Source organism: Macaca thibetana, chromosome 14, assembly GCF_024542745.1.
Source record: "Macaca thibetana thibetana isolate TM-01 chromosome 14, ASM2454274v1, whole genome shotgun sequence".
NCBI lineage: Eukaryota > Metazoa > Chordata > Mammalia > Primates > Cercopithecidae > Macaca > Macaca thibetana.
This window is the reverse complement of record NC_065591.1, coordinates 61,320,641-61,333,502: the sequence shown is the minus strand read 5'-3', so window position 1 is coordinate 61,333,502 and position 12,862 is coordinate 61,320,641. Positions and strand designations below refer to the sequence as shown.

The 12,862-nt window shown below is 38.1% G+C and overlaps 1 protein-coding gene and 1 pseudogene across 1 annotated transcript; both read right to left on the bottom strand.

Annotated features, from left to right (window-relative positions):
- Positions 1-2,709: 2,709 nt before the first annotated feature.
- Positions 2,710-7,382, bottom strand: LOC126935152 (olfactory receptor 52H1). Its single transcript, XM_050756350.1, is given in 4 exon segments — positions 2,710-3,398; positions 3,401-3,454; positions 3,457-6,191; positions 7,360-7,382. Coding segments are annotated over 3 exon segments (942 nt in total). The 5' UTR covers positions 3,656-6,191; positions 7,360-7,382.
- Positions 7,383-7,429: 47 nt separating this feature from the next.
- On the bottom strand, positions 7,430-12,856 carry LOC126935101 (olfactory receptor 52H1-like; annotated as a pseudogene).
- Positions 12,857-12,862: the final 6 nt, after the last annotated feature.

Below are 12,862 nucleotides of genomic sequence, written 5' to 3'. Positions count from 1 at the left end.
ATCATAAGTATATTAGGTGATTAATAAGTTAATTAGCCTGATTTAGTCATACAATTTATTTTTGTCAATTAAAAATTTAAAAATAACTGAAATGTAAATTAATTAAAACTTTAAAACACAACTAGAGTTTATAGCAACCGTAAAAGTAGGCTCTGATCTTCCCAGATTTTTTTTCCTTCATTTGGAGTCTATTTTCATAAGCATGAGGCTGTGTTTAATGAGAATATCACTGAACGGGGGGTTAGCAGATTGTATTCTAGCTCCACATTAATAACTTCCTTGCTGTGTGTCTTGGAAAAGTTATTTGTACTTTTTGATCTTCAGTTTCCTCTTCTGAGAATGAGATTTGGATAGCTTCAGTTGCATAGGACCTGGCCCTAGCCCTGCCTATTCCTCATGTCCTATCCCTTCCCTGGATCAGTCTGCTGCAGCCACTAGGGCCTTATTTCTATCCTCAATTCATGTCAAGCTCTTTTCAGCCCTAGAGTATTTTCATTTGCTGTCCTCTCTGCCATTGTCCTTCAGGCCAATTTTAATCCATCATCGTATTCAACTTTATTTTTTTCATTTGTTATATTAATCTTTTTAAGTAGTGAACTAATGTCTTTGTTTTATTGCTTATCACTCTCCCAAGAATACAAAATCCATGGAAGAAGGCAGAGATTCCTCATAATCCCAAATGCTTAGGACAATATCTAAAATATAGAATGTCCTCAATAAATAGTTTCCAAATGAATGGATGATTTTCTTTTTTATAATTTAACTTTTGTTTTTAAGTTCTGGGGTGCACTTGCAGGTTTGTTACTTTGGTAAACTTGTGTCATGGGGGTTTGTTGCACAGATTATTTCATCACCTAGATATTAAGCCTAGTATCCATTAGTTATTTTTCCTAATCCTCTCCTTTCTCTTATCCTCTACCCTCTGATAGGCCCCAGTGTGTGTTGTTCCCTCTGTGTATCCATGTGTTCTCATCATTTAGTTCCCACTTTTAAGAACACATAGTATTTGGTTTTCTGTTCCCGTGTTAGTTTGCTAAGGATAATGCCCTCCAGCGCCACCCATGTTCCTGCAAAGGACATGATCTCATCGTTTTTTATGGCTGCATAGTATTCCGTGGTGTATATGCACCACATTTTTTTATCCAGTGTAACACTGATGGGCATTTGGGTTGATTCCATGTCTTTGCTATTGTAAATATTGATGCAATGACCATATGCATGCATATGTCTTTATAAGAGAACCATTTATATTCCTTTGTATATACCCAGTAATGGAATTGCTGGGTCAAACAGTATTTCTGTCTTTAGGTCTTTGAGGAATTGCCACACTGTCTTCTGCAACGGTTGAACTAGTTTACACTCCCACTCTCAGTGTATAAGTGTTCCTTTTTCTCCATAACCTCACCAGCATCTGGGTTTTTTTTTTTTTTCATGTTTTAGTAATAGCCAAAGAATGGATGATTTTCAAAACAGGATTTATTGGAGAAACTTTATTGTTCAAGTAGAATCTTACCTAAGTGCTTGATACACAAGCAAAAGTAGATAATATCAGGTCTGCTGTGATTGTGGAAAAATAAGACAAGAAACTTCCTTCATATAAGCCTTGAGATGCACCTTAAAGCAACCTCTCAGAATCCAGCTCTTTAGGATTGCCTTGGAAACCACTGGGATAGATCAACTCTACATTTCATAACAGTTTATGATTATGCTTCTAAGTTCCTTCTTTGATCTCAACATATAGTATTTTCTCAGTACCAATGCTTACAAAATTTGGATGCATTTTTCCATGGATGTGTTACTATATTGTAGTGTTCCCATCCTCATTCCCTCTCCTTGCTGTAAAATTGTGGCTTGCAATCAAGGAACTGCAGTATATAGAACAGAGTTCCAGAGGTCCTCTAACTAGTGTGGTTACATTTGTACTTTAGTTTCTAAATGAGCTGGATTGAAGTCTAATCTGTGTACTGTGGGAAGTCCAGTTCTTTACTCAAATCTCCAACTGTTTTCAGGGGTTATGTTCTCCCAGTACTACCTCTGCAGCTCACTTTCTCAATGTGTCTTGGGGCCTAGAGGCTACTCTCCTCTCCCAGCACTAAAGCCAGCAACCCTGCCATTCATTGATCAATATGCTAATTCACTCATTCCCTTTATAGCACTGCTGATATAACATTATTTTAGCAGGCTTGTACTGAAGGCTCTTCAATTTTTCATATTGTGTGTGTATAGGGAGGAAACATTTAAAGGGAATTACAGTGGAACATAAAAGGAAGATAATTTGAATCAAATGTTATCATTAACGTCCTAAATATCCATCTGATAATCCTCTCAGTGAGAAATTTCTCACTGATCTTTTCACTTTTATTCTCTCTTCCTCAGTGTTTCTGTTTTACTTAACACACTCACTTATAATAGCTACGAATCTCAATTTCCAAATTTTTATTTTTTTTCAATTTAGAGTAATTTCGCTCTCTGTTTTCACCTCCTTCTTCCTGATCATATTCTGTACAGCACCCTATTTCACAAGCAAAGAGGTCATCAAGGATTTTTTTTATACATAGGACCATCATTTTCATACAGATCATGCCACATTCTTGGCACATGAAAGTAACTTCAGGTAGTTCTTGCTTTAAATAGCATTTGTCATTTCACTCTTTCTACATTTCTGTACACTGTAAGCTTATCCTAGTTATTCCATTGCCCAGTAAAACATCATCCTGTACCCTTAGTAGAAAACAAAACTATAACCTTATCTCTGATCTGCTTGGTCTTCACTCCGTAAACCATGGGGTTAAGTGCAGGTGGGATAACAATGTAGAGATTGGCAAACATGATGTGGAAGGTGCGAGAGACATTGTGTCCAAAACGATGGGCAAGGATGGAGAAAAAGGCAGGCATATAAAACATGAGGATGACACAGACATGAGAACCACAAGTGCTGACGGCTTTCTGGCGGGCATCTTGGGAGGGAAGGCGAAAGACAGCACAGAGGATAAGGGCATAGGAAACAGCAATGAGAATCACATCTGAGATGACCATCATGATGGGAACACAAAAGCCATACCAGATGTTGATGGAGATATCAGCACAGGCGAGCCGGACAATGCCTATATGCTCACAGTATACGTGGGGTATGATACGTGTCCTGCAGAAAGGCAGGCGCGTCAGCAAGAATACGTCTGGCAGGATGATGCAGAACCTTCGAAAGGAGATGCCCATAGCAATCTTGATGATGGTCTTGGGAGTCAAGATGGTGGTATATCTCAAGGGAGAACAGATAGCTACATAGTGATCAAATGCCATGGCCATCAGAATGGCTGAATCCAGGACAAAGCTGTAGTGAAGGAAGAACATTTGTGTAAGGCATCCTGGGAATGTGATTTCTCGAGCCCCCAGCCAAAGATACTGAGTGTTTTAGGCACACCAGCGGTGGACAAGGTGAGGTCAGTCATGGCAGCAAGGAGAGAAAGAAGAACATGGGTTCATGAAGACTATGCTCCACCACAATGAGGTAGAGAAGGATGCAGTTTCCCACAACAGGTACAATGTAGATGACACAGAAGGGAATTCCAATCCACATGTGGAATTGCTCCAGGCCTGGGATCCCTACCAGAATGAAGGGCCCTGGATTGTAACTGCTTAGGTTGAAAATGATCATGGCAGATGCAGATGGCGTAAATCTCAGCTCCTAAAGACAGAGCGTGATTAAGGATAGTTAGAGAAACTTGAGTAACTCTCAGACTTTCAACTAATTATCATTATGGCCTCCTGAAGATAAAGTGACCATATAATTTGTCATCCAAAATAGAACCTTTTGAAATCAACAAAGGTTAAAATTAGCAATAATGGTAGCAACATGCATAAACCAAGATTATTCCAGATACAAATAGATACATTATTGGTCTACCTGAAGAGAATCTTTTCTTTCTTCTGGCCTCCCCCAGTAGTGTACACAGCTACTCCAGGAAGCCTTCCAGACTGGTTACACTCTTCATTGTACACTGTTCTCCCATACAAGTTAACAAAGTACAGAATACACTTTTTCATGGTGGATTATAGCTTATATGACCTTATGGACATCATTATTTAGGATCTGCTTGCTCTGTCATTGCCCCCAAGACAACTGTTTGCTTCTCTTAAAGCTACCTGATGACTGTGGCTCTTAGATTTGTAAGATCAACACACCTTTATTGCCATCTAAAAACCTAATTCAGTTCAGCAAACACCAGATGAGTTCCTACACTATGCTGGATAACATGTGTAAGCCAAATTTAAATTAGAAAAGTCCCTTCTAGCTGAGGCTCACTAGCCTTTCTCCTCAAAAAAAAAAAAAAAAAAAAAAAAAAAAAATTCAGTAGTTTTCCAACACTTTGTATACTACACAAGGTATTCTAATAGTGTGGACTTAGTGACACTATCAGTCAAAGTTTCTGTCCAAAAGAAGGACTGCGTTTTTGTGAACATACATCTATTAGAGAGACACATCGATCCAAGCAAGACACATACTCTCTCAAACACAGACCCTTAATATTTACATTCTCAGGCATATCCGGACCTACACTTATATTTTGTCATATATTTTGCCGCCATATATTTACCCATACATAATCTTACACAATTATAAGCCCCTTCTCCTCCCGTCTTCCCCCCACACATGTGCTGAGAATATAAACAAAACATATCATAATTAGATTTTGTCATTGTCATAGGCTTTGTAAATTCCTAAAACCTCTCCACTGGTCCTATACCTTCTTCCTTCCCTAGTAATGCCTCTACCCACCCCTCATCAAACATCCCATTTCATTTACATAGAAAGATATTTTTTATGTGTATAGATACTCCTTATGCTTATAGATACTCCTTTTGTGAGTAGAAAGACACTACATGTGTAAGTGCTACAGGTAATGAACCATATAGCAAGGCCAGGGGCTTCCAGAATCAGGACTAAAATGAGACTTGTGGTAGCCATATACGTCATACTCCTCACCTGAGAAGGCCAAGAATCATGTTTAAACTTATTCCTACCCCTGTATTTTATGTCCTTCTTGGGCCCAGCTCATAATGCTTTCCATTCCTCAGATCAGAACTTATTTTCTTCATTCTTCTTTAGGTAAAAAGGGACACATGATGCTTTCTCTTTATTTCTTAGCCTTCCTTATCTATAGGTAAAAACACCTTTCTTACAACAACTCAAACTCTCCTCTACAGTGTCTTCACATTCTAGATTCTGAGAACATAGTCCAGACTTCAGAGGGTGGGTCACAGCTCAGCCCCCCATCTACTGAGGATTCAAAGTTTTCCTGCTTAGTCCACCTTCATCTTGATTCTCTTATCCACTGGGGCCATAGAATTCACCTGTTGCTAACACTAGAAACCTGACTAGGTTGTTCAGCCTTCATGTTGAAAAATCCTCTTTTATGCCGTTCACATACTGAAACATCATGTGAAAACTCCTCTTCTATGCTACTCACATACTCAAACAACATGTGGCATCAACATACTGAAACTATATGTTAATACTTTGAATCACAGCTCTCCCATCTTGTCTGAGGTCATCCTTTACTCATACATATGTGAGGAAAGGTTTTCTTGAGTTTTTGTATTTCCATGATCTCAAATACAACAGATGTTCATGAAGTCATCCAAAAGCATTCACAAACACACATGGGTGCACAGACAGTTAACTCTCAGGGATCTCATTTAACGATCAGACAAATCCACAACATGGAAGAATCTACAACAGTCTGTTTTCCTTTTTCAAGTCAATGCCATTAAAGGGGAAAGGGGAATATCAGATAAGGAAAATCCATTTCCAGATTAAAGTACATTTAAGAGAAAAACAAATAAATGCAGTACAGTTATATATTTATTTATTTATTTATTTACTTCAGACAGAGTCTCACTCTGTCACCCAGGCTGGAGTGCTGTGGCATGATCTCAGCTCACTGCAACCTCTATCTCCCCGATTCAAGCAATTCTCCTGCCTCAGCTTCCCGAGTTGCTGGGATTACAGGCGCTCGCCACCACCCCCAGCTAATTTTTGCATTTTTAGTAGAGACGGGCTTTCAACATGTTGGCCAGGCTGATCTCGAACTCCTGACCTCAGATGATCCGCTCACCTCAGCCTCCCAAAGTGCTGGGATTATAGGCGTGAGCCACCACGCTTGGCCTGCAGTATAGTTCTTGATCGAATTCTGTTTAAACAAACCAGGTATTGAATTCAATTAATGAATAATTAGGGAAACTTAAATATGGACTAGGTATAGAGTGATATAAAGGAATTAGTGTTAATTTTATCAGTAATAATTATTGTATTATGGTAGACACACACACATACACTCAGGCATCCACAGTATGTTAGCAAAATATTGGCACAGAGCATGTGCTCTGGAGCCTCAGAAAGCTAGCTTTCACAACTTAATCATGGTTCCACAATTTACTAGCTATGTGAATCTGGGCAAGCTATTTAAACTATATGATATTTGGGTTCCTATGTTTTTAAAAGAAATTAATATTTCTAATTTTTACAATTATTATTAGGACAAAATGATACACACTAAAAAAAAATTTTTTTTTTTGAGACAGAGTCTTGCACTGTTGCCCAGGCTGGGGTGCAGTGGCACAATCTTGGCTCACTGCAACCTCCATCTCCACGGTTCAAGTGATTCTCCTGTCTCAGCCTCCCGAGTAGCTGGGAGTACAGGCGCCCACCACTATGCCGGCTAATTTTTTTGTATTTTTAGTAGAGACAGGGTTTCACTATGTTGGCCAGGCTGGTCTCAAACTCCTGACCTCGTGAACTGCCCACCTCGTCCTCCCAAAGTGCTGGGAATACAGGCGTGAGCCACCACACCCGGCCGAAAAATATTCAATATAGTACCTGAAACATAGTAAGCATATAACAAGTTTTACTTCTTTATATTAGGTTATATTTATATCATTAGTATTATCATTAACAGTCAGACCACACAGTGGAGAAGAGAACAGAAATAGCAAGATGGATAAAAATTAACAAGAGCACCCCTGGGCATACACACATACCAGCACACTTAATTCTACATTTTAGGTTAGAGTTACGGAGTCTTGTCATATGTCTTGAAACAGAAATTTCCTAACACTGCTAACTGTGGTCATATTTAATCCAACTGTATAATTATCCATCTGTTCTGATCTATTGATGCTTATTCAGTGGAGCATATACACAAGTATTGGAGATCAGGACCTCAGTTTATAAACAGGAGTTGCTCAGGGAAGAAAATTATAGTGCCCAGCCCATGGCCCCTAAGAAATAGAGCCCTGGCTTTTCACTCACTTTCTCTAAGTCTTGTCCCAATCAAAGCCCTTCAAATAGCCAATACTCACCAAATCTTGGGGATCAGGCCAAAGGGAAAGAAGAAAGAATGTGTTGACAAAACCTGCAAGAGAGCAGACACACCAACCAAAAAAAATAAATAAAAATAAGTAAGTGGCAGGAAAAGGAAGGACGTTAGAGAGGTTGATTCCCTGTCCATTTATTTTCTCTGATCACTCACTGCTCTCTGTGGGGAAAAGGCAGGTAGTCAGGGGATTAGGGACTCTGACATGCCTTCTTCTCATCCTCAAGGGAAGAAAATGAAAAAGATTCTATTAACTTTGTTAATGTCTTTGAGTAAACACTGCTTTAGGGTACTTTATTTATTTGTTTGTTTATTTGTGAGCTGATGTGTATGTGAGTGGAAAGCCGTGTGGATGTGCCTGTCATATCACCCAGGTTTCAAGTTCATGCCCTCACTTACCAGATAAAGGACTTTGGACGAGTTACTTAATTTCCATTAAAAGATGGTCATATTAGCACCTATCTCTCAAGATTTTATGAGGATTGACAAATTAAGTAGGGTACTGCTTGTGAAAATGCTTAACATATTGGCAAACTCATAGTGTAGAATAATAACCTAGGGCACCTGTTAAAATAAAAATTATATTGCCCACATGAAATAATCCTAACATTATCTTTTAAAAATTCCAGTGACTTTAGGGGTACAAGTGTTTTTTGATTACATGGCTGAATTGTATAATGGTGAAGTCTGGATTTCTAGCGTACCTGTCAACCGTATTGTGTAGTGTGTACTCAGCAGGTAATTCTTCATCCCTCACCCCTCTCCCAACCTCTCCTCTCCTGGGTCTCCAGTGTCCATTATACTACAATGTATGCCCTTGCATACCCATAACTTAGCTCCCACTTATAATTTTTAAAAAATTAAACTTCATTAAAAATTATAAAAACAATTTGAGCAAATAAAATATATTCTTATGGAAAAACTGTTAGGTCTACCTGCTGGTACTGTCAGGAATTTCTGGAAGTCCAGATATCAATTTTTACCTGAGAGGCTTTTATCCCACAATTCTGAAAGCCAAGTCAGTTTCTGTCAATGTTTGTCAAAGGTTTGCTAAATATTGTTGGATGTGTTAATTAATAAAGATCGCCAGGAGTCCACTCAGTACTCTGAATGTTCTATTATATCTGGAATAAACCAGAACTAAAGAGATTAGCATTGTATTGGCTCCCGACAGAATTTTTACCTTCTGCTGAATAAAAATTGAGGTTACTTCACTTCTCTATACTAGGATAAGGGACTGAAAAGTCACATGAACTTGTGTATTCTGTAAGAATGTCATTAATTGCATCACTTACTGCCTTTTCTAAGAGCTTTCTGAAGATATTTCTCTGTTCTTCATATCAAGAGTAGTTTGGCTTCTCTAACAATTAACTGTCTGAACTTATAGCTATCATGAATGATTTAGCTAATCATGTTTAACTCTCACACAGACTGCTAGAAAGCTTACAGCTGAATTTCTGACCCACATATAATAAGAGAACAAAAATTCATAGCAGGTGGAAAGTGTATTTTCAGCCTATTTTTTGTCTTAATTTTTAAAAATCTGTCTATTTTTCTTTTTGCCTTTTCTATTTATACTTTGTAATATGCCACATAACAATGTTTCTGAACAATGGTCCCATAAGATTACAATATCTATTATAGAGTACCTTGTCTATGTTTAGACATGTTTAGATGCACAAATACCATTGTATTACACTTCCCTGCAATATTCGGTATAGTAACATGATGTACAGTTTCGTAGCCTAGGAGCTATAGAATATATTATAGAGCCAAGGCTATATCACACAGATTTATGTAAGTATGCTCTATGAGATTTGCACAATAATAAAATCACCTAACAATACATTTATGAGACTGTAGCCTCATTGTTAAGTGGCACCTGACTATATTTTTATTTATGGTATGCAAAATACATCAAATAATTTTGGAAACAATGTATGTAGCTATTGTCACACGTTAAGAGATAGAATATAAATTCAAATACAATTCTCTGGGTCCAAAGGACATCCTTTTCTATTAAAACTATATGTTGAGAGCCATTGTAGAAATAAAAATTTAATGATACATGAAAAGGGTAGTAGCACAGGGATGGCAAAGTGGTCTTAAGGTAAAAACACCATGAATGACTCTGACATTTTGAGTCAAGTGAAAGCAGTGAGGGTTTGAACTACTGGGGTAGAGCCTGCAATCAGCTGGGGAACCCAAGAGGTTATTTAGAAAAAAAACACAGGTTTTGAGGACATATCAGATTTGAAGGGGAAAGAAGACATTGACTATCATTACTACCTGGCAAACACCTAAAAATAATTATTATTGACCGAGTGACTGAATGACTCACTATGACCAAGTTATGCATATTGGATTTGAAGAGATAATGAATCATACAGAGGTACATTTTTGGCTTGTGACTACATCTCTATGAAGATACAAACATGAAAAAAAAAATTGAGACCACTAGTGCTTCCAATTGGTCAAGTCTCAAACTCACTTCTTAGTCTGTATATGCTTTACCATTTTACTAGCCATAGGAATTTGCCTCCCTCCTTTTATTCCTTGTGGAAAACTCCACCCACCTACATCTCATTTGGCTTTCTCAAGGTTGAGTTAAACATTGAGTTTTATCATTGCCTTATCCCTTTGCTTAATATAAACACCTGCACTCTTAAGTTAATAATTTTATGATTATTTGCCATTTATTTATTTGATAAGCATTGTATGTCCCTAGTGTATGCTACATATTATACTTGATATTGTCTAGAAATTAATAGGTGTGAACAAAGTAAAAACTCAGAACCCTGCAGAATCATCAAAGAGGTAATTTACTGCCTTGCTATGGTGTATAAATAAACCACTATGATATATACATCTGAAAAACCATTGAGATTTGCCAATCATTACATTGTCTTCATTAAAAGTTTTATAATCACTTTAGAGCAATCATAAGGAATTACAAAAGTTCTTGTTTCTAGAAGTCAAAAAATATTTATTATTTCCTAGACTCAGAACTTACTTTGCTATAACTGGAATGATTGAGTAGACTTCTGCCTCAAATCACAAAGAAAGCAAAACTCAAGTTCTCGTTAATAAATTTTAGTCTGTCCTTTTTCTTGGGCATCTGAACACAGGTTCAGTCTTTGACCCAACATACACTAGGAACTTGTCCCTACCTCCAAGAGCTCAGGCACCTATCACTGGGACCCCTTGGGAAACAGCAGAAGAAGGATTCTGTTCCAGATCTGCTTGGTCTTTACTCTGTAGACAATAAGGTTGAAAGCAGGTGGGATGATTACGTAAAGGTTGGCAAACATCATATGAAAGGTATGAGGGACATTATGCCCAAAGCGATGAGCAAGGATGGAGAAGAATGCTGGTATATAGAATACGAGGATAACACAGACATGGGAACCACAGGTGCCAAGGGCCTTCTGCCGGGCATCTCGGGAGGGGAGACAAAAGACAGCATAGAGGATGAGGGTGTAGGAGACAGCAATGAGGATCACATCCGTCATCACTGTCATGATAGGAATACAAAATCCATACCAGATATTGATGGAGATATCAACACAGGCAAGCTGGGCAACACCTATGTGCTCACACTATGTGTGAGAAATGATATGTGTCCTGCAGAAGGGTAAATGATTCACAAGGAAAACACACGGGACAAAAACACAGAGACTTCGGAAACATATTCTCACAGCAATTTTGATAATGGTTTTGGGAGTCAGAATAGTAGTGTATCTCAAGGGTGAGCAGATGGCCATATAGCAGTCAAATGCCATGGCCAGCAGTATAACTGAGTCCAACACAAAGCTATAGTGCAGAAAGAATAATTGGGTGAGACAGCCAGGAAAACTGATTTTTGGGAACCAAACCAGAAGATGCTAAATGTTTTGGGGACACATACGGTGGACAATATGAGGTCAGTAATGGCCAGCATGGAAAGGAAAAAGAACATGGGTGCATGAAGACTGTGCTCCACCACAATGAGGTAGAGAAGGATACTGCTGGCCACGACAGTCACGAGATAGATAAAGCAGAACGGGATGCTGGTCCAGAAGTGGTACTGCTCAAGTCCGGGGATGCCCAAAAGGGTGAAGGGGCTTGTACCATGGTCACTCACATTGTACATGGTCATTAAGATCAATAACTTCTGTGTCCTAAAAACAAATTGTTTATAATGAACATGAGGAAATTGTATGGTAATTCTTCCTCCACCACTTCCTCGGGGCTGGTCCGTCTCTTTCCTATATTCCAGGAAAAAACCTCTCATTGATATTAAGAGCAATGTTCATCACTTGAAGAAAGACTCTCAGACCCAAAACTTCTGATACTAATCATCCAATTACTCTAGAATCTTCTTCAAACTGCATAAACTGCTATTCCCATTTTAATGACTGAGTTCTCCCTGGGTCAATGGAAGTTGCTGCTCTATAGATATGAGTATAGAGAAAAGTAGTCTAACTACTTGCAGGGATAGAAAGAAACTGAAAAATACTGGATCACAGTTGGGAAAATGAGGTAATTAATAATTACAGACTCCCACTATGTGCCAGGTTCTTGAAAAATATTATCTTATTTAGAGCTACCTTCTGAGATATGTATTTTTATCCCCCTCATTTTTTTTTTTTTTTTTTTTTTTTTTTGCAGAAGCTGAAACTGAAACGTAACCTTACCTAACAACTCACCTTTAGTAACTAGCAGAGCCAAGGTCATTAGATTCCACAGCCACTACTCTTTCACGTTGCTGTTACACCAGGTGACTGCCTCAACTCACTGTGAGATGCCAAGAATTCAGAAGAGGCATGGAAGTGTAGCAAAGGATGTAAGGAAACGGATCACTGGAACTGTAATTTGTCCCGCACACTGACCCCACCCCAATTTCAATGACTGTTCTGATATCCCAGACGCTACACAGAGAGACTTAAGGCGTGTAGACCAAAATGTTCTCTGAGATTGTGATGTTTGATGCCTCCCATATGAATGACATGAGAAAGGGTATGAGGCTCAATCTCAGTCCATCCTTAGGAATTAATGAGGGAATCTTGCTTAAGTATCAGAGAAAATTGGTTTGTGTGCTTTTTACAAACACAGAGGGGACCTCTAGTGGAAGAAAAATAGAATTTATATATTCTAAATCCTAGGTCAAGCTAAAAGCAAATAAACTTTATAACAAAAGCTAATATTTTTTGAAAAGTTTAATATACTACATGAGACCACTTTTGTAATTTTCTTAACAATTCTATGAGACAGGTAATAATATTATCCACATTTTAAGAATGCAGAGAAAAGTAATTTGTCAAAAGCCACACAAGGAGGAAACGGTAGCACTGGGAATCAGACCCATGAGTCTTTTCCTAGACTCCTCTGTATATAACCAAAATTATCTACAGACTCTGTGTGGCAAATAACACGTATAATATCTGTATAGCAAAAGATACAAAATTAACCAATATATAGAAAACAAAAATATAAAACAAGTTAACAAC